General features: G+C 40.6%; 1 protein-coding gene and 1 pseudogene across 1 annotated transcript; both read right to left on the bottom strand.

Moving 5' to 3' along the window:
• Positions 1–782: 782 nt before the first annotated feature.
• LOC139454921 (zinc finger protein 568-like) lies at positions 783–1898 on the bottom strand. Its single transcript, XM_071236521.1, has one exon. It carries the CDS (start codon positions 1896–1898, stop codon positions 783–785), a length of 1116 nt encoding a protein of 371 aa, XP_071092622.1.
• Positions 1899–2673: 775 nt separating this feature from the next.
• LOC139454922 (zinc finger protein 585A-like) lies at positions 2674–22529 on the bottom strand (annotated as a pseudogene).
• Between the last annotated feature and the right edge of the window lie 958 nt (positions 22530–23487).

Raw genomic sequence — 23487 nt, forward strand, 5'->3', positions numbered from 1 at the left:
CAGAAAGCAGCTTTCTCTTGCTATACAGCACCAGCTGCAAACTTATAACTCCCATTCCAGACTATGTTTTGATAAATTTTGATTCAAAGTTTTGAAAACTGAACACATGCAAATTCTTGAAGGTCTAATAGGGTTTGATTGAATGGCAGTACTTCCCACGGGCTATGGAAAATCTTTTCCGTTTCAATTGTTTATCTCATTAAAGCAAGATATAAACAATGATTGCGATGGAATCGATTGTACAGCTCATAGCAGTCGTTCGAAATACCAAGTTTTGACCATTTTGAGGCGCAGAATTACAAAACACATTCCCAAAGTCACTTACCAGATCTGCTAAGCGATGCTCTGATTGGTCAGATGTAAGGTCGTTCTGTTGGACCCATAATGGAATGTCCTCAGACCTTTGTTTAGTGATAGCGAGAACAAAAGTCTGATTTTAATGAGTTTGTATAAACTTAAAACCTGGATCTCTAATACCTTCCCTCTAACACTGTACCGGCACGAGTGGTGCGCCGTCAAAGGAGCTGCAATTCACCGTGCAGAGTTGCGTCCCTTGGGCATGCCAGAAACCTATGGCAATGGGTTCGAATCCCAGTTTGCCCTGATTATTTTTCTAGGTTTGTCATCAGGCTACCCATGCTCATGGGTTCCATCAAAGTGGTAAAGGTCTGTGACGTGCATCACTTGGGACTTTCCTCCAACATTAACCTGATACACTGTGATATAACTGGAAAACTGTTAAAAGTGGCATTAAACCAAATTCTCTCACTTACTCACTTCACTCAATTGTGACACTTCATGTGTTTGTTCAGGATGGTGGCTCGCGTAAAAGCTTTCCCACACACATTACAGAGAAAAGGCCTGACTCCAGTGTGGCTCATGAGGTGTCGCTTCAGGGTACCTGATTGTGCAAATGCTTTATCACACTCCTTGCACTGGTAAGGCTTCACACCACTGTGATGCCTCATGTGTCTCTCCAGGTCATTCGATCGTGCGAAAGCTTTCCCACATACACCACACTCATAAGGCTTGATGCCAGTGTGACACCTCATGTGTATGTTCAGATTACCTAGTTCCAGATATGCCTTCCCACACTCACTACACTGGTGAGGCTTGACTCCACTGTGGCTCTTCATGTGTGTGCGCAGTTGGTATACCTCTGTAAATGCTTTTCCACATTCACTACACTTATGAGGCTTTTTCCCACTGTGAGACCTCATGTGAGCAAGCAGGCTACCTGACAGTGCATACGCCTTGCCACATTCGCTGCACACATGGGGTTTGACTGCACTGTGACACTTCATATGTCGCTGCAGGTTTCTAGATGTTGAAAATGTTTTCACACACTCACTGCACTCAAAAGACCTGTTTTCATTGTGACCCATCATGTGTCTTTGCAAGGAACAGGATCGTGGAAAAGCTTTCCCACACTCACTGCACAGATAGGGCTTGATCCCATTGTGGCTCGTCATGTGTCGACCCAGGCTACCTGATTGTGCAAATGATTTACCACACACAGTACACTCGTAGGGCTTGATGCCACTGTGACATCGCATGTGGATCCGTAGACTGCCAGATTCGGTAAATGTATTGCTACACACAGTACACTCATAAGGCTTGACTCCACTGTGAATCCTCATGTGCTTGTTCAGGTCACTAGTCGTGTAACATTTTTTTCCACACTGACTACACTTGTAAGGCTTGATTCCTTTGTGAATCAACATGTGTGTCTGCAGGTTTCTTGATGTTGTCAACTCTTTGCCACACTCTGGACACTTGAATACACGTGGACATGACTTGGGGTTCTTAAGATCACTTGTTCCAATTCCCTCCTTTTCAGTTGCACTGTCTGATGTAGAGACGCAGCCATCATTCGGAATCTGGTCTTCTGTTTCCATTTGGATGTCAAGTATCCAAAGCTACTGGAACAGGTTAAAGAGCTGTCACCTTCCTTAGGTGTTACCATGGGAACAATGATGAATACCAAAGATCTGTCACCAGAGAATGTGTCTGAAAAAAAAATGACACAGCAATAAAGGTCTGCAGCTATCGAGAACTGTCTACACTAATTTTACACAATATGCATTATCATTCTTGATGTCCAATTATGATAAACATTATAAATGATCATATGTAAAAATATGAATATTAAATATATGTAACAAATGATCTCCAAATAGACAGTCAATGTACATACTGAATATTAAATTACAAAATACAGCAAGACGGCTCTGTAGCTCACCTGATTAATGAAAACATAATTTCATGACACTTCAACTTGATATTGGTTAAAAGCATCTTAAGTTAGCTAAACATGTTAAAGGAAAATCGATGAAATAGATTCTCAGAATACGAAAAACCAAACTTTTGCTCAGCTTTGTTCTGCATGAACTTGTTTCACTTTTTTCGCTTGTATTGAAAGGTGAAGGAAGGTGAAACTTTGCTTGGACCATCCTACCAACAATTTATTGGCAAAATTCACCTTTTCAATATCCCGAAGAGGCAGTCATTAGTTAGCATGGATAGAAGTAGCACTCCTTATTTACAGCAGCAGCAGATTTCCCATTATGTCTGACTATACTGTGAGTGTTACCATGATCACTTTTCACCATTCATTACTCATAGCATTCTTGGACATGTTTAGACTCCTCAATTTTATCATGACTCCAAATTTGTATACCTGCTTCTCTAAATTCCGTCTCTCTTTCACAAGACTAAGGCTTGACTCCACTGTGACTCTTCATGTGTTTTGTCAGGATACTAGATCGTGTAAAAGCTTTCCCACACTCTTTACACTCATGAGGCTTGGCTCCACTGTGGCTCAGCACATGCCTCTTCAGGGTACCTGACTGTGCAAATGCTCTACCACACTCAGCACACTCATAAGGCTTGGCTCCACTGTGGCTCCTCATGTGTCGCTGGAGGTCAGCTGATCTTGGGAATTCTTTCCCACATTCACCACACTCATAAGGCTTGACGCAGCTGTGACACTTAATGTGTGTTTGAAGACTGACTAATTCTACATATTCCTTCCCACACTCACTACACTGATAAGACTTGGCTCCACTGTGACATCTCATGTGTCTGGTGAGGGTAGCTGACTGTGCAAATGTTCTACCACACTCTGCGCACTCATAAGACTTGGCTCGACTGTGGCTCCTCATGTGCGTCTGCAGATGATCTGATTCTGTAAACGCTTTTCCGCACACAGTACATTCATAAGACTCAATGTCGCTGTGATACCTCATGTGTCTCTGAAGATCATTTGATCGTTTAAATGCTTTCCCACACTCACCACACTCAAAGGGCTTGATGCCACTGTGACACTTCATGTGTGAATGCAGACTACCTGATCTTGTAAAGTCTTTGCCACACACAGAACACCGATAGGGCTTGAGGCCACTGTGACTTCTCATATGTGTCTTCAGATTACTTGATTGTGTGAATGCTTTCTCACACTCGGTACAGTGATAAGGTTTGGTTCCACTGTGACTTCTCAGGTGTGTCTGCAGGCCACCTGATTGGGTAAATGTTTTCCCACATTCAGTACAGTGATAAGGCTTGATTCCACTGTGACATCTCATGTGTGTCTTTAGGTCACTTGATTGTGCAAATGCTTTATCACACTCCCTGCACTGATAAGGCTTGACTCCACTGTGAGTCATCATGTGTCTCTTCAGGTCACTTGATGTTGAATATGCTTTCCAACACTCTCTACAAACATGAGACTTGATTCCACTGTGACTCCTGATGTGTTTCCGCAGGTTACTTGATGTTGTCAACTCTTTGCCACACTCTGGACACTTGAACACACGTGGACATGACTTGGGGTTCTTAACATCGCTTGTTCCTACACTCTCCTTTTCAGTTCCACTGTCTGATGTAGAGACGCAGCCATCATTCGGAATCTGGCCTTCTGTTTCCATTTGAATGTCAAGTATCTAAAGTAAGCGGAACAGGTCAAAGAGTTGTCACCTTCCTTAGGCGTTACCATGGGAACAATGATGAATATCCAAATGTGGTCTGTCACCTAGGAATATATCTGAAACGAGAGACACAGCAATAAGGGTCTGTAGCTAACCTGAACTGTTTACACTAATTTTACATTATATTTGTTACCACTCTTGATGCTCAAATGTAAGACCGCCTCTGTGGTCTAGTGGTAGAGCATCTGCCCGGAGAGTGGAAGGTCCGGGGTTCGATCCCCGACCGCATCATACCAAAAGATGTTAAAAGATGGTACTTGTTGTTACCCTGTCTGGTGCTCGGCATCAAGGGGCTAAAACAAGGACTGGTCGGCTCGGAGTCAGAATGCTGTGTCTGAGTGAGGTATTCATGTTAAACTGCGGCATGGTATCTCAGTGAACTAGCACTATAAATCGGCATCAGTCCGGATTAGTACAAGCAGCCACACACACACACACACACACACACACGCACACACGTGCATGCACGTCGCTATATAAGTGCAATAATCTTGGACGCGACGTTAAACCCATTTCACCTCACCTCAAATGTAAGAAGTGATGATCATAGGCATAAAGCAAGTTATAAATGGTCTCCAACATGGACAGTCACTGTACAAACCGAATATTAAATAACAAAATACAGCCAGAAGTCTCTGAAGCTCACCTGAATAATGAAGACATCATTTCATGACACTTCAACTTTATAATGGTTACAAACATCTTTAGTTAAACATATTAAAGGGAAATTGGTGCAACAGTTTCTCAGAAAAGGAAAAAACAATTTTTGCTCAGCTTTGACCTGCATGAACTTGTTTCACAATATATTGTATATATATGTATGGAAAGGTGAAGGATGGTGAAACTTTGCCTGGACCATCCTACCAACAATATATTGGCAAAATTCACCTTTTCAATATGGCCGAAGTGGCAGCCATTGCAGTTTGCATGGTAAGAAGCAGCACTCCTTATTTACAGTAGCAGCAGCAGATTCCCCCTTATGTCTGACTGTACTGTGAGTTGTGCAAGTCTTGTGTTTCTGTAAGTTACCATGGCTACTTTTGACTTTCACTAGCATTTTTGGACATGTTTAGACTCCTCAATTTTATTATGACTCCAAATTTGTATACCTGCTTGTCTAAATTCTGTCCATCTTTCACAATACTAAGGCTTGACTCCACTGTGACTCTTCATGTGTTTCATCAGGATACTAGATCGTGTAAAAGCTTTCCCACATTCTTTACACTCATGAGGCTTGGCTCCACTGTGGCTCCTCATGTGTCGCTGGAGGTCAGCTGATCTTGGGAATTCTTTCCCTCATTCACCACACTCATAAGGCTTAAAGCCACTGTGACACTTAACGTGTGTTTGAAGACTTCCTAATTCTACATATTCCTTCCCACACTCAGTGCACTGATGAGGCTTGGCTTCTCTGTGGCTCCTCATGTGTGGTGAGGGTACCTGATTGGGCAAATCCTTTATCACACTCCCTACACTGATAAGGCTTGACTCCCCTGTGAGTCATCATGTGTCTCTTCAGGTCACTTGATGTTGAATATGCTTTCCCACACTCTCTTCACACATGAGACTTGATTCCACTGTGACTCCTGATGTGTTTCCGCAGGTTACTTGATGTTGTCAACTCTTTGCCACACTCTGGACACTTGAATACACGTGGACACGACTTGGGTTTCTTAACATCGCTGGTTCCTACACTCTCCTTTTCAGTTCCACTGTCTGATGTAGAGACTCAGCCATCATTCAGAATCTGGCCTTCTGTTTCCATTTGGATGTCAAGTATCCAAAGCTACTGGAACAGGTCAAAGAGCTGTCACTTTCCTTAGGTGTTACCATGGGAACAATGATGGATACCCAAGTTCCATCTGTCTCAAGGGTACATATCTCAAAAGAAAGATCGAGTGATAAAGCTCTGTGGCTAACCTGAACTGTATATTTTTTGTGATGCTCAAAAATGAAAAATGATAATTATATACATCATACTGGTAATACAAGATCTACAAAATAGACAGTCACTGCACATAGTGAATAAAATATTATATGAAAACATGAGAAGAGGTTCAAATGCAATTGCATCGCCAGGTACTACCCCTTTCACTTCACATTGCTCCAAACTCACTTATCATACTTATCCTTGAAACTATAATGAAAAAATGGAGCCACAAATCTCAGTCAACTCACCTGAATTATGAAAAACTAAATTATTATACTTCAGCCTCATTGAAAATGTAAAATGCAAACAATGGACAGACAACTGGAAAGACAACTGACAACAGACAATAAGCTTGACTTTCAGCCAGGTGAGCTATAAATCAGTCTCTTGTTGACTTAACGTTCATGTATTATCCTCTACATTGTGCAAATGAATCTCAGTAATCATTGGCTAGGTGAAAGCCTAAAAAGCCAAGTGTAAGTAGAGAAGCATTTGTAAGTCAATCCCCCTTTTCACAAGACCCCGTAAATCCCAACATACCACCAAGCATTTCATGTCTGATGCTATTGTATCAGTCTGGGGAATTACATGCCCACAACAACCTCAGACAACACTTCCTTTCCTTGCCTCTGCTAACACATGACCTGACAACATCAAGTCCCATTCGTCCAGCTTCCTTCACAAGAAAGTTTGCATGCATGCATGTTAGAAGACATTACCTCCGGTTTGGCAAAGCACATGTCATGGCTTTATCATGTTAAAACACAAAATCCAATGCCTCCAGCTAATTCATAAGAGTGAGTGAGTGAGTGAGTGAGTGAGTGAGTGAGTGAGTGAGTGAGGGTTTAATGCCGCTTTTAACAGTATTCCAGTTATATCATGGCGTGTCAGCTTAATGTGGGAGGAAAGCCCGAAGTGATGCAGGTCTCAGACGTTAACCACTTTGGTGAAACCCACAAGCACGGATATGGTGCGGACAAACCTAGAAACATAATCGGGGTGAACCGGGATTCAAACCCACAATCATAGGTTTCTGGCGTGCCCAAGAGACATGGCACCTTAGACAACTGGGGCACCCGTGCCCCCTCTGACTAAAGAGTAATCCTATGTTTGTAAAAAGGATTAATGTATAAACTTTTGCAGCTTGCAGATTACGAGGTGCTTCTCCAGTAATATTTTTGTGCAAATTTCAATACTACCTATAATCTGTGATCGGGAAACCTCTGGGTAATGTATGAGTGTGTTATCACGTTTGGGTGATTTAACACATTAATCACATTCATTGAGATGACACTCAGTGTATGAATTAGTTGCCAAAGTTTACCAGTCAGAAGGGATTGTTTACAACAACAAAAACACCTGGGCATCTTAGGCACTGCAATTTGCTGTGCAGAGTTCAGGATTTGAACCCAAAATCATAGGTTTCTGGCGTGCCCAAGGGACGCAACTCTGCACAGCGAATCAAGGCACCTTAGACGACTGGGCCACCTGTGCCCCCTAATAATTCATAAGAAAGTCATCTGCACTTCCAGTATAATTTCATCACTTCCAATTTGGAATACAGTTAACCTTTCAGAGTACCATGCCTCTAGTATTACATACAGAACTTTTAAGGACCTACAGTTTGTTTGTTTGTTTAAAGCCGCAACAACAGCAAATGATTGATCTTGATTTATTTTAACTTTCTTTCAGCATATGACCATCAAATCTCAACAATAACCACTTTTCCTGGTGAAATATGCCTTGAATGGACTTTCTGATCCATGACTTGACTGTCTGGTGTGTTTGTAGGCTTCCATGGCATGACAGAAGTACTGCTGCTAACCAATCATTTGAGAGTAACACAAGATGGGTGTGGTGAGTTGAGGTGAAATGGGGTTGAACATCGCTTCCAAGATTATTGCACTTATATACTTATATATTGACGTGCATGCACGTGTATGTGTGTGTGTGGCTGCTTGTACTAGTCCGGACTGATGCCAATTTATAGTGCTAGCACACTGAATACTCCACTCAGACACAGTATGACTCCGAGCCGACCAGTCCTTGTTTTAGCCCCTTAATGCCGAGTGCCAGACAGGGTAACAACAAGTACCAAGTTACGTCTTTTGGTATGACGCGGCTGGGGATCGAACCCTGGACCTTCCGCTCTCCGGGTGGACGCTCTACCATTAGACCACGGAGGCGGTCTTCAAGATGGATGATAGCAGATGAGACAATAAGAATCGTGACACCTCAAGAAGATTACCTGATTGTTTCAATGCCTTCCTTCGTTCACTTTACTAAGACTTGAGTCCACTGTGGCACTTCATATGGTTGTTCAGGTGGCTTGAAGTTCTGAATGCCTTCCCACACTCTCTACACTCATAAGGCTTGGCTCCACTGTGACATCACATGTGTATCTGCAGATGACCTGATTCTGTAAATGCTTTTCCGCACTCACCACACTGGTAAGGCTTGATGCCGCTGTGATACCTCATGTGTCTCTGAAGATCATTGGATCGTGTGAAAGCTTTCCCACACTCACCACACTCAAAGGGCTTGATGCCACTGTGACACTTCATGTGTGAATGCAGACTACCTGATCTTGTAAAGTCTTTGCCACACACAGAACACTGATAGGGCTTGAGGCCACTGTGACTTCTCATATGTGTCTTCAGATTACTTGATTGTGTGAATGCTTTCCCACACTCCGTACACTGATAAGGTTTGGTTCCACTGTGACTTCTCAGGTGTGTCTGCAGGCCACCTGATTGGGTAAATGCTTTCCCACATTCAGTACAGTGATAAGGCTTGATTCCACTGTGACACCTCATGTGTGTCTGGAGAGTTCCTGAACGTGTAAATGCTTTCCCACACTCCGTGCACTCATAGGGCTTGACTCCACTGTGACTTCTTATGTGCATCTGCAGGTGACATGATCGTTTAAAAGCTTTCCCACATTCAGTACACTCATACGGCTTGTCTCCAATGTGGCACCTCATGTGTGTCCGAAGGCTACTTGATCTTGTCAATTCTTTGCCACACTCTGCACACTGAACCAGCCTTGGACATGACATTGGTTTTTGACCATCGCTTGTTCCCATACCCTCCCCCTGAGGGGTACTCTCTGATTTTGAGACACAGTCATCCTCAATCAGGCCTTCAGTTTTCATTATGAAGTCATGTATTTAATGTTAACTGTGTTGGTGTAAAAGCTGTCATCTTCCGTCATGCACCTTCTTCAGCTAATAGGACATGACATTGGTTTCTTACCAGCACTTGTTCCCATACCCTCCCCTTGAGGGGTACTCTCTGATTTTGAGACAGTCATCCTCAATCAGGCCTTCAGTTTTCATTATGAAGTCATGTATTTAATGTTAACTGTGTTGGTGAAATAGCTGTCATCTTCCGTCATGCACCTTCTTCAGCTAATACCCAAGATGAGTCCTGTCATATGGTAAATATCTGAAAGGAAAGATGGAGCAATGAGGCTCTGTGACTAACTTGTGCTGTTGAAGATTGTTGGATTTTCAACATTTGATTTATGTTCAAATATGATAATCATACAGGTGATACAGGAGCCTCACTATGTACACAAAGTCACCGCACATTAAATTAGAGTATATTCAGCTTTACAAATTGGCACTAGTCCCGTAGTCCTTGCCAAACTAGCCAATAGTTAGGGTATCATAAGGAGTAGACATTTGCCCTTTTTAAGGGTTTTGCTATATGTTATTATTATAAGGACTAGTGGACTAAAACTGTTAGTTTCCACATGGTCCAAACTTGAGGGAATAAATAAGTGTCATTTGTAACTTACTTTTCATTGTAACCTCAATATTCACGATAAGACTTCAGGATGGTTCTAACACAGCTGAGGTATGTACTTCACACAGTTGTATTTACAAGAAGACATCTTTTCCATATAATTTGGTGGACAAATAAAATGAATACACATTGTATGAATAGGCAGGCATTGAGGATAATGGGGACAAGAGACAATATCACAATTGTAGCAAACATGGAATGCAATGGGAAGCACGCCTGAGAACTGATGTGCAGAACTGTCAAGGGACAAGAGATAAATATAAGTGACAAAACCCTTTCCACAGCCACAAGGAATCTCTGCTAAAAGCCGAGTCGACTGTACAATTCCGAATGTATCATGAGCATGTGTTTATGAACCACTATCAAATAGTGCTGACACCAAGTATTTTAAGTAAGTAAATGTTTTAACTTCTTGACAAATTCGAGGACACAGGTGGCCCAGTCATCTGAAGCGCCGCGATCCGCTGTGCAGAGTTGCATCCCTTGGGCATGCCAGAAACCCATGATTGTGAGTTCGAATCCGGGTTCGCCTCGATTATCTTTCTAGGTTTGTCAGCACCATATCTGTGATCGTGGGTTTCACCCAAGTGGTAAACGTCCGAGACCTGCATCACTTGGGGTTTTCCTCCCACATTAAACTGACACACCGCGATATAACTGGAATACTGTGAAAAGCGGTGTTAAACCCAACTCACTTACTCACTCTTGATAAATCCAGGTGAAGGATGTAGAGATAGTGATGACCAAATTAAGAATGACAGTACAATTGTTCAGATGGTCAGTAGATCCTGCAGGTCCTGAAGCAATGTTCTGTAAGGTGTTATGTGATTTAACCCTCAGAACACAAATGACACAAGTGAACTTCCACAAGGATTGATGAAAAGATCCCCACCATTAGAATTTATCTTATCCGGCGTCTGAATGGCAGATCTCACGGCAAGGATGAATTTATAAAAAAAAACACCCAGATATATTTGATGCTCAAGAGCATTTAGTTAGACAGACGGTAACTGCTCCTTCAAAATTGTCATTGTCCCGAGGTGATGGTCATCTGTTCTCAATATCTTGAATGGTCCATAACTGACCGGCATCGTCATCCGATGGAAGCAATCAGATCCCGAATTGTGGCTTGGGGAATGTTCACCCCCTCTGCCTCCATCTCTCGTCCCAACTGTCGGAGGTTCTGTGGTTGTTGCTGACATGCTCACAGTCATATTGACATTGATCTGGTGCATCCGATAAATGTTTGATTGGGTTTCAATATGGAGACCTGGAGGGCCATAGAAGGACCTGGATGTTGTGATTCCTGAAAAAGGCTGTTGTCGGTCTTGCCATCTGTGTCGAGGTTGTCTTGTTGGAAAATGATGTTTGCTTGTTTCTGAAGGCAACATCAATGATACAGCTGTGATGTTGGTTACATATCGGTCTCATGTTTTAGTAGTGTGCAGTTTTAAATATATTGTTCACACACTTGTCTATTCCAAATATTTCTTTGTCCATTCATGTCATTTTTTACACTCTATGCGTCAACATGAATGTCCTCAGAGCAGGCAAGGGAATGGTAAAGTTGTATTTGAACATACATGTACAGATTTTTAGAGTTAAAAATGCTGGCATCCCTTTTCAGGAACAGTCAAACCAGTAATCAATTTTGTGAGCAACAAGCCAACAGGTACGATGACACAATCAAACAGGGATTAAACGCACCCAATATGCACATTCTTAAACCACAGGTTGTTGTCTATTACGTACTGTCCAAGATCTCGTACAGAGATTATTAACTATTAAGCAGTTCACAATTTCTTTTTGAAATACTCTTAAATATGACCATGTAAATATTATCTGAAACATCAGCATGTTCAGTTGCTTAAGCTGATAAATTTATATATTTTTTTAAAATTTACGGAATATGTGTATTGAAGTCCCAAACAAGGTCTGTGTTTAGAAGGCTGAATAATTAACACATTCAGCAAATATGATGAAGACCTGTAACAAATAAAATCTGGTCATTACAATCGCAGATTGGCTGTTGATAAGATATCAGCTAAGATAAAGATTTATCCCTTCAAAGGATTATCATGCTTAACAGGTTAAGCTCTCCTTGATGTAATTCAAAATTTCTCAAGTCATGAAATATTAACTAAAGCCCCTGTTTGGAGCTCCATTGGAAAGTTTTGAATATATTCCTAACACTAGTTTTATAATTATTCAATACGAAACACCTGTGATGTTTTTTCAAACTGTGCAACACGGTTAATTGTTTAAACTCTAGCAACTTTCTTCTTCATTTCTGTTTGAAGATGTATTAAAGCTTTAATATATGAGCAATCCACCAATAAGAGCCTTTCATTTTCGAAATTTTAGGTTTAATCATAGTTTAAGCCATAATCATAATGTTGACATGATACCCAGATGTGTTAACAGGTGCTCTTTTGTCTTGATCCTACACTGTAACATCAGCAAATTCCAAAGAATTACTATAGGGCCTGCTTCTTGAAGGGCTCGTTGCATTAAGAGTTGTAGTTGGTTTGAAGACCTGGAAGTGTGATCAGGTTGGGATGGTGGTTCGTGGGAGCTTCACTGGAGCTATCTATGTAGCAACTTGTGGACAGACAGCAGCACTTGAAGTTTTGCTGGTGTTTACAACTTAAACCATGCATATTATATAAGTGTGATAAGCATGGTGTTTTGTCCTTTTGCTTTTAGATGCCAGATATTGCAATAGATTCAGCTGTAATTCTGTTTGTGTAATGCACAAGCCTGTTCAGCAACATTCAAGCTGAATGAGAGTGGCCTGTTAATAAACAAGGACCAGACAAACCCATGATTGATATCATGAGCAGCACCTCATGATGTCAGGGTATGATGATGACACGCGATCAGCTAAGTCACAGAGACTGATCACCCAGTCTATTAGTGGCCTCTTTCAACTATTCCTGGGAACCAATGTCTAGTGAGTGAGTTGGGTTTAATGCCGCTTTTAACAGTATTCCAGTTATATCATGGCGTGTCAGCTTAATGTGGGAGGAAAGCCCAAAGTGATGCAGGTCTCAGACTTTTACCATTTCGGTGAAACCCATGAGCACGGGTATGGTGCTGACAAACCTAGAAACATAATCGGGGCGAACCAGGATTCGAACCAACAATCAAAGGTTTCTTCCCTGCCCAAGGGACGCAATTCTGCACAGTGAATCACGGCGCCTTAGACGACTGGGCCACCCGTGCCCCAGAACCGATTCTAACCTGGAATACTCTTAGTAGTGATGCTGAGATATACCATCAGTGGGATCATCCATTCTGCACTTGCTTGTTTCAGACGAGATGGATAAAGGTTGTTGAGGACAGACAATAATGAAAACTGACATAATCACACAGAGTGCTGCACAAAGGCTTCAGATCAGTTCACTTTCTAGTACACTGACTGAATGATATTCATAATGTCCTGAAGATTTATTTTTCAAACTTGGTGATGATACAGAAGGATATCAATCAAACGTTGGTGACATCATGTCATTTGTCTCTGGTTGGTTGGTTGGTTTGTTGTTTAACACCGCACTCAGCAATATTCCAGCTATATGAGGGCGGTCTGTGGAATAATCGAATGTAGACCAGACAATCCAATGATTGATATCATGAGCATCGATCCACAGAATTGGAATTGATGACATGCATCTACCAAGTCAGCGGGCCTGACCACCCGATCCCTTTAGTCGCCTCTTACGACAAGCATAGACACCTTTAATGGCAAGCATGGGTTGCCGAAGAACTATTCTACCCCGGATCTTCACAGGTTTGTCTCTGGTAATGTCACTGAAAGTCATGAATTGAAGAGTCAATGGGTCCCTTCCATTTAGGGTGACAACTCACAATGTAAGCGGAAATGGCTCTTCAAAACATTTTGAGGTCGTCTATAGACATTTAGTAAATACTGATACAAATGTTTGTGAGATTTTTTTTTAATGACATTTAGTAAATACTGATACAAATGTTTGTGAGATTTTTTTTTTAATGACATGTCATGTTTGAAAAACATTAACAACGTTGCAAGAAGATTAACAAACGTCAGATTATAATAATAAAACAGGACAGACATTTAATCAAATGAAACTTGCTTTACTGTTCTTCTTGAAAAGTACTTGGTTTCGCCTTGAATGCATTGAAAATTAACTAAGATCTCACATAAATACTATGGCTAAAGAATAAAAAATTGTTTTTTCATCTTTAAACATGTTCTTTCTGACTGGTTAAGACTGAAATGATGCCTGTGAAGAAGAGAAAAAACAATCCATAGCTTCAGCCTATTATAACCAATACTTGGAAAGAAATAATCCACTCAGAATGCTTCCTTGATTTGATACATGACACAGACATTTTCTGTACATTTATTCTTCATTCGTTTAGCATGTTTAGGGCAAAAGTCACAGATGCTCTGTGCACCTTTTCTCTAGAACCCATTCCTTAACTTAACCATTGCATAATTATATGATTATACAATAGCATACATAAACACAACATACACAACAAATGATGTAAGGATGCTACTACACTTTCATGCCTCACACGAAACCGTGTGTAAAGTTAAATGGAGATAACTCATTAGTCATACAAAGTGTAGACCACTATAAAATATTACTTGTACACTGAAACTGATGCTGACATCATGACAAGAATGGTAAGATTGATAAATAAAAGTGACAAAAAAAATATCCATAATCATAAGAAATCTCGGTTCATAGCCGAGTCTGTAATATGATTTTTACTACACTGCAACCATGTGTTAATGAATCGGTCTGAAATCATCATGATACCATGTGTTCATCAAAAGGTGGAAGTATCCTGCCCAACTGGTGGCATGTCATCTACCAGAATGTGTGTGCCGACTTGGACGGAGGACCCTCCCTGTCCAGCCGACTATTCAAGTCCTGATGTGGGAAACTTATGATCCAGTAGCCTGCACATATCATCAAAGATGAACTTATGCTTCAAGGTCACCAAAATACTAACTTATCTAAAACTGAAACATTAACTGTTTACGTATCTAAAACTGAAATAATTATTGAATTGGGGCAATTAATAACCACTAGATTGATGAAGTTGATTACATGATAAAATTTTGTGTTAATAGACAAATCTGTGTTCGACTCATAGTGACCTTTGCCTTTGACCATGCAATGGTAGGTCAAATGGATACATGGAATCTGGCGGTGTTGGCAGATTTGCTCAGAACAAATGGCAGGGTTCCGATTGTTACTAAGTAGAGAACAGCAAGAGGTAGCAACTTCCAATAGCAACAATGTGTCATTGATCCAAAAAGATTTAGGAGTGCACTTTAAATTCAGCATTCCTTATTTTCCGTCAGTAAAAAAACATGAGTGAGACACATGTTTCTGCGGTTTACTTCATTGAGTAAAACTTAAGCTTTTTAGTGTTCACTTCTGTTTCCATTTTAGGACATTCAGTGAGTGAGTGAGTGAGTGAGTTGGGTTTAACGCCGCTTTTAACAGTATTCCAGTTATATCACGGTGTGTCAGCTTAATGTGGGAGGAAAGCCCAAAGTGATGCAGGTCTCAGACGTTTACCACATCGGTGAAACCCACGAGCACGGGTATGGTGCTGACAAACCTAGAAACATAATCGGGGCGAACCAGGATCGAACTCACAATCATAGGTTTCTGGCGTGGCCAAGGGACGCAACTCTGCACAGCTAATCGCGGCGCTTTAGACGACTGGGCCACCCGTGCCCCCTTTTGGACATTCAAATGCATGGACATCAAATTTGTCTCAAAGGTTTGTCTCTGACTTAATGCCTTCCCTCTTTCACCATACTACTTGAGTCCATTGTGACACTTCATGTGTCGCATCAGGATACTTGATTGTGTGAAAGCTTTCCCACAGTCTTTACACTCATGGGGCTTGACTCCACTGTGACATCTCATGTGTCTCTGAAGATGACCTGATTCTGTAAATGCTTTCCCACACTCAGTACACTGGTAGGGTTTTACACCACTGTGGTACCTCATGTGTCTCTGTAGATGACCTGATTCTGTAAATGCTTTCCCACACTTAGTACACAGGTATGGCTTTACACCAGTGTGATACCTCATGTGTCTCTGAAGGTCATTTGACTGTTTGAACGCTTTCCCACATTCACCACACTCATAAGGTTTGAAGCCACTGTGACACCTCATGTGCGTCTGCAGACTATCTGATCTTGAAAACCCTTTGCCACACTCACTGCAGTGGTAAGGTTTGATGCCACTGTGAGACCTCATGTGCGTCTGCAGACTACCTGATCTTGTAAAGTCTTTGCCACACTCACTGCACTGATAAGGTTTGATTCCACTGTGAATCCTCATGTGTGTCTGCAAGTTACTTGATATTGTAAATGTTTTTCCACACTCAGTACACTGATAAGGTTTGACTCCACTGTGACTTCTCATATGTACCTGCAGGCCCCCTGAATGTGCAAATCTTTTCCCACATTCAGTACAGTGATAAGGTTTGACTCCACTGTGACACCTCATGTGTGTCTGGAGAGTTCCTGATCGTGAAAATGCTTTCCCACACTCCGTGCACTCATAGGGCTTGACTCCACTGTGACTCCTTATGTGCGTCTGCAGATGTTCTGATCGCTTAAAAACTTTTCCACATTCAGTACACTCATACGGCTTGTCTCCAATGTGGCACCTCATGTGTGTCCGAAGGCTACTTGCTCTTGTCAATTCTTTGCCACACACAGTACATTGAAACCGACTTGGACATGACATAGGTTTCCTAAGATGGCTTGTTCCTGGTGCTGGTGGTGCTGTTTTCCTTTCGGTGTTACCAGCTGTGTCTGTCTGAGAGACACACTCATTTTCCTGTATCTGGCCTTCAGTTTCCATTATGAAGTCATGTATGTTACGGTGTTAGCTGTGGAGGTAAAGACCTGTCACCTTCTGGAAAGAAAGATGACTCAATGAGGTTCTGTAGCTAACATGAACATGTTGAATTTACAACATTTGACATTAGCCAAGTCAGTTGTGATAACTGTCAAGTAAATGAACTTAGTTAAACACATAAAATTAGATGACAAGGGAGAAATGATACGCCAAAACTCCCAAACACCGCGATATGAGGCATTCAAAATGATGCACAATACATGCAGACTTAACTGTATAAAACATGCACCAGTCAGTTGTGATAATCGTCAAGTAGTAGGATAGTGAATGAACTTACGATGGTGGAACTTTACCAAGGCTAATTGGTCCTTATATGAGGTACTGAGTACTGACAACTTAAAACATGACATTTTCAAGAATATTCCAGATCAGATACAGTTGTTTTCGGACTAACTGAATGACATTGCTGACCAAACCATTCCTAAGTCCTCTGCGAATCCCAATATGCGTAAACCATGGTTTACTAATGAATGCAAACAGGCAATTAAATGTAGGAAGAAAGCAGACAACAATTTCGCAGACGTCCTACAGTCCATAATTTTGATAAGGTTAAAATCACAAATACCAAGGCAAGACATGCTTTCAAACAAAATTAGCGATAATCTTGGAGGAACTATGTCTCCAAAATAAATTACCGTGCACCCATATCCAAGGTGTGGAACATGGGTTAGAAATTAAAAGGCAAAGGTTCAAAATCTTAAGGACGGTGATCAGTTATTAACTATTAAAACTGAAATTGCAAATAATCTTGGAGAGACTCTAGCCAACATTCATCATCAAATTATGTCCCAGAGTTTACACACATAAAATAAGATAACAAGGGAGAAACGATACACCAAAACTCCCCAACACAACAATAGTAATCCTTCGATATGATACACAATATATACAGACCTGTATCATGTTATCAAGATACATTAAAATACAAAATACATATTTTCAACTTACTTCATGAAAGAATAACGCTATCCAAATAGGAATAAATTTGAGTTTGAAAAGCTGTCTGCGTCCTGCAAATCAGCTGTTTGGGATCATTTTGGCTTCCCGGTTTCTTTTTGTGATGGACTCAAAACGGTTTCGGAAGAACAGTCTGTCCCTTCATCTGAAATACACAAGTATTTCAGTTCATGGCCCTTGTTTTGTTATTTTGGCGTATTGAGATACATGTAATGTGACCAGTGTATTGAGATACGTATCATATCATGGCCTCCTGTATCATTGCGCCCTGGACATATTGTGGTCCAAATAGGCTGGAATGGATCATTGCAGATCACATTTCCTTTTCATTTTAACCTCATTATGCAAGAGACAACTTCAGGATGGTTCACAAGATATGACTGGAGTCACTACTAACACAGCTGAGGTATGCATGGTATGTACTACACACACAGTTGTATTTTCAAGAAGACATGTTGTCGGTATCACAAGAAGGGCAAACAAAATGAATACACATACGGTAGTATGAACAGACAGGCATTGAGGATGAATGAGACAATATCATAATTGCAGTAAACCTCTCTGGAGTGAGTTGGATTTTATGCCGCTTTTAGAAATATTTTAGCAATATCATGGCAGGAGATATCAGAAATGGGCTTCACACATTGTACCCATGTTGGGAATCAAACTTGGGTCGCCGGCGAGACGAGTGAATGCTTTAACCCTTAGGCTACCCAACGGCCCCAAACCTCTCTGGTGAACTGGTGTGCAGAACAGTCATCGGCCAAGAGACGATAAAGTAAAACTAAGTGGAATCTTCTCAATAAATTCAGGTGCAGGATATAGATACTGATGTCACTTTGTCAGTACAGCTGTTACAAATGCTCATTGATCCTTGCATGCTGATCCTGAAGTAATGTTTTGTACAGTGTTGTGAGGTATCACTCAGCGCTCAAAATGTCATTTTGACTTCAAACATGTCAAATTAACACACTTCCATGAATACCGGTACTGATGAATGAACTGTCAGGATGGTCATCGTTATCTTTTCCAAAGTCTGAATGGCAGATCTCAGGGCAAGGATGAATGTATCATTAAAAAGCAGACAGACTTGCTTCTCAAAAGCACATTCCCAGGGGATGATCTTGAGTGTTGATCACCAACTGTTGACATCTCCTCCCTTTGATTGGAAGATCATTCTGTGGAACATGTGGAACAGTGTCTGCTTTCTGTTGGTTCTAGCACTATGTTCCTGTCAGGTGGCACTTGGAACTGTACCTGGCTTGCAGATCATCGTGTGTATTTAGGCTACCAAAGGGATATAAAGTTCTTGAAGGTAATCTGGAGCTTGTAGAAGAACACCAAGCTTCGACTCTCACATCTTCCCCAGGCAAGAGAGTTAACTGACTATAAAAGTCCAGTTTCCACCCTTGCTGAACTAGGATGGTATTATGGAGATACGTTCACGCAACGAAATCGAATTACGGTTTGTAACGTGTCATGAAGATTTCGGTCACCGCCAACTCATTGTCAACAGATATTTTCTAAATCTTTTCATGTTTTTAATCAAGGTGCTCACGTGATTTGATGCATTTCGCGATGTAAGACCTGTTTTATCACAACATAGATCTTGATTATCAATCAGATCGCCCTGACTGGGTGCGCCATTTTGTTTGGAGCAAATGCAAGTCATATGAGAGGTGGAATCTGATTGGTCCATAGGAGAGCGTTAGAAGGGACATAACTCATGATAGCAACTGGTGGCAGTACAATTGAGCCAAGGAATTTTAGCCTTAATCGGCAAGGGTGGAAATTGGACTTTTTTAGTCAGTTAACGCTCTTGCCTCGGGAAGATGGACCTCCCATGGGTATGTCCATGGCGTCATGGCTACAAATATTTGTGTGTGAAATGTGCCAACAAGAATATCCTCCTGGATAACAAGTTATCCCTTCAAAGGGTCATACTCACTTGGCTTTCATATTTTTTGTTGGAAAATGTACCATGACTATTCATGCTTTTATTTTTAAAAAAACCATTAATATACTGGTAGTCTCTTGATAACGTTTAGGTGTTTCACCTGTTTCAAGCACAAAATTAATATCCTATGTTGTTGATCCTAAACATGATAAATGGATTCTGACACACTCAATATAAAACACTTTATAAACATGATAAAAAAACCTTCCATGATTGTGACACATGTCAAAACAGAATATTTGGAAAATAAGTGTCCTACTAATCCTGATAATGTAAGACAAAGTCTTGACAACAAAGGCTGCCAGAGCCTTATTCTAAAAAGTCAGTGACAGAATCAAAGACTGATTAATATTCTGCTAGCTATCTGGTGCCTCTAGCCACCTCAGTAGAATTGTGTTACCATTGCAGGAATCGACTTAACTAGCGGTATATAAAACATGCACCAGTGCCACCTACTATTGAAAAATGCAACCAAATATGTATCTTTACATGCACCAAGTGCACGTAAAACATTTTCAAAAATGTGTCTAACTAACCCTTACTCTTACACAGACCGATCTTTGAACAGATTCCGTACCTCTAGGCTTTACGTTTCACACTACACCACTTATCACTGTATTTGTGTGATTTGTCATGCTTTCTTGGGCTTGACATCATCCAACTGTGGGTACTCAAAGATTATGTGCACATGTTCCTATTACGTTTTACAGCAATATGTCATTAATTTATGTAAAATCATGATATAGTCATCTGAGATTTGGGTAAAATACTGCTGTGAAGCACAAAACATAAAAATGCAAACAAAATAAAATTCCAATGTACAGGCACACAAGCATGGCAAGAGGGGTGTTCACTGACTCCTTTTTTGCAAACCAACCTGTGTCTGATCCCTTTGTGTAGACTGGTTAAAGTAAGCATGGTAAGAACATCGCATACTAAGCTCAGATTGATATTTGAGATTGAACCGAGAGTAAGTGATAGAGTAAGTATCCAGCAATATTCCAGCAATATCATGGCGACTGACACCAGAAATGGGGCTTCACACATTGTACCCATGTGGGGAAACGAAGGAGAGACGAAGGAGAGAAGGGTAAAATGCAATGGTTGTGAATCCTGGCGGTAAACAGAAATGTGAAACAATATATCCTTATCTCTTAACATGTATGACCATGATGACATAATCATGTGACATTTTTTTTTTATCTGGCATATAGTTTTGACCTGTCAGAGAAAAGAGGATGCTTACATCGGGGAACATCCAGTCATGCGCCAATCAACAAGTCAATCATGTCTAATGATACTGAGAAACACTCCCAGCATGTAATTATCATTCCCCATTTATTTATGGACATTATCCTGATTATTAAAAAAACTAAAAACAAATAAGAAATTGATTTTTTTTTTATATGCACTGAAATCTACAAAATTAGAAAGAGGTGCACACGTATTACTGTCTACCTGTACAGTGAGTGCGTGATTGAGTGAGTTGGGTTTAACGCCGCTTTTAACAGTATTCCAGTTATATAACGGCGTGTCAGCTTAATGTGGGTGGAAAGCCCGAAGTGATGCAGGTCTCTGACGTTTACCACTTCGGTGAAACCCACGAGCATGGGTGACCTGTACAGTGAGTGAGAATGGTTTTACGCCGCTTTAAGCAATATTCCAGCAATATCACAGTGGGGCTTCACACATTGTAATGGGCTTCACACATGTACCCATGTTGGGAACGGAACCCGGGTCTTCGGCGTGACAAGCGAACACTTTAACCACTAGGCTACCCGACCGCCCCTCTGTCTGTACAGTTAAAGAAGTGGAAGTGAAGAATGTCATGAATACCCATACCCGAAATCTGAACATAAAATCCATCTAAACGACCAGCAAGATAACCATGATTACCATAACCTTATCTTGATATACAAGGTACATGTATATGACAATCACATAACAGTTTTAATGCAAGCTTGGTAGATAACTTGATGGCCAGAAGTGAATAGACTCTGGCACCCGCATTTGATGTTATTTTGTTAATTTAACTTGTTTAACAGCGTACGTTTTTAATATACCATATTCGACGTAATAAGCGCCCAGGGCGCTCTTAAAATTAGAAATAAGGAGGCTCTTATTAGAATATAGAGTTGAAAGATCGTAAATTTCGTGGTTTATGTCTGTGTGTATTATACATGACAAACATATTTTTCCAGAATTTAATTGCCTGTAATTAAGGGTGCATATAACACATGAGTGTGTATTACACACGAATAAATAAGTCTTGAGTACATTGATCAATCTGAAGGGGTGCCAATTGGGATGTTCACCAGCCAATATATAATCAAATATCGCCGTGGGCGCTTATTAGGTCAAATACGGTACTTCTGTCCATACCTCTCATCAATTACCGATTTTGCTTGCAACTCATCTGTGTAGATCTGGGCTTATTATGTGAAACATCAAGATGACACCCAAAGGCAAAAGGGTGTCCAAGATGTGAAATAAGTAAAATACACACAACCCCCTTCTTTTTACAAGTGAAAAAATTGATTAAATATTCTTAATCATGTTAATACAGATCAGTGGACATCATGAAGTGAATTTATCTGTTTCACATGTATCAGGGGTTCTTATCAGGTCTCTGGCTGAGGCCTAACGGGCAGCAGGTAAGCTGTACCCGTAAAACTACAATCTTGTCTATCCTTGCACATCATGTTCACATTCCTGACATGGCTATCTGCTAATAGTTTCTAATTAAATACCCTTATTGAAAAGCGGACTTACTATTGATTTCTGCCACTGGCTTCATTCTTCACAGAGATAAGACAGAAGGATGAGGCTTTTCGTGCGAATACCCAACGTAAACAACAAGTCACACTTATACTTACTTATCACTTGTAGTTGCTGCAATCTGTAATATTCTAGTTCTGGTTAGCGCGCCTGGCACTGGCAGACATTGAATATTTATCAAAGGGAGATAACTCCATAGACCTACTGACTCGATCTGTTTTAGTCAGTCTTTGCTGATATTACCTCAAGATAACATCTGAAGAGAAAATTACCCTAAAACAACAGATAAGTTATGTGCCATATTTATACCTACAACTCCATAGTATGATGACAGCTTGTGTTATTTAATGTGTTATTTTGGTCAGTAAAAATGGTGCCGTTTTTTCCAGTTCAATGTTCCATTTTCGCTTGGTGCTGTTTTGATGTGGTGCTGGTCAGACCTAAGTCACTAAAACAATGGCTTTGTTCTCCAAACCACCATTACTGTGAGTCTTTATATTTAGGCCACATTAAAAACAATTTCTCAGGACACTCTCTGTATCTTCGTGTCATTGTTTTCATGCAGTACAACAGAAAATGTACTAATGTTTGTGTTGTTTCAAAATCGAATATAAATATTAATCAAAAGGAATTTATTAAATTATGTTAGAGATAGAACTTAGTTCAAACATCAATCAACCTAACAAACTTGCAGTAATACGTTACAAGATGAGATGATTTACAATCTGAATATTATTTCCCATCACAGCAAATACTTTTTCAAAATCCCGTAACCATAATGTGTGCTATTGTCACGTACAATAACTCTGAAAGGGCAATCACCTTGATATGTATTTTACCCTTTTTTTAAGTGCACGACTAATGACTCAGTGAACAAATTGCCACGTCATTACTTGAGCGACTGTTTGTGCAAAGACTGAAATAAATATTAATCTGCAACCATAACTCTACAACGAAAAAAAACCAAAGACAGAAATATATTCCTGGTTTGTAAATTTCAGAAAAAAAGTATTGAAACAAACTGAAATTTGACAGAAAACCATTGTTCAATTTGATCTGATTTTGTGCTGTGTAACGCGCCTTTTTCATTGACTCTTAAACAAAGCGCGGCGTAGCAAGGTACAATAG

This window comes from Haliotis cracherodii, unplaced genomic scaffold (genome assembly GCF_022045235.1).
Source record: "Haliotis cracherodii isolate W230 unplaced genomic scaffold, xgHalCrac1.p SCAF_11, whole genome shotgun sequence".
Lineage (NCBI taxonomy): Eukaryota > Metazoa > Mollusca > Gastropoda > Lepetellida > Haliotidae > Haliotis > Haliotis cracherodii.

Bases quoted from the DNA above. Each gene is read 5' to 3' on its own strand.
- LOC139454921 (XM_071236521.1), bottom strand. From the start codon at position 1,898: ATGGAAACAGAAGACCAGATTCCGAATGATGGCTGCGTCTCTACATCA.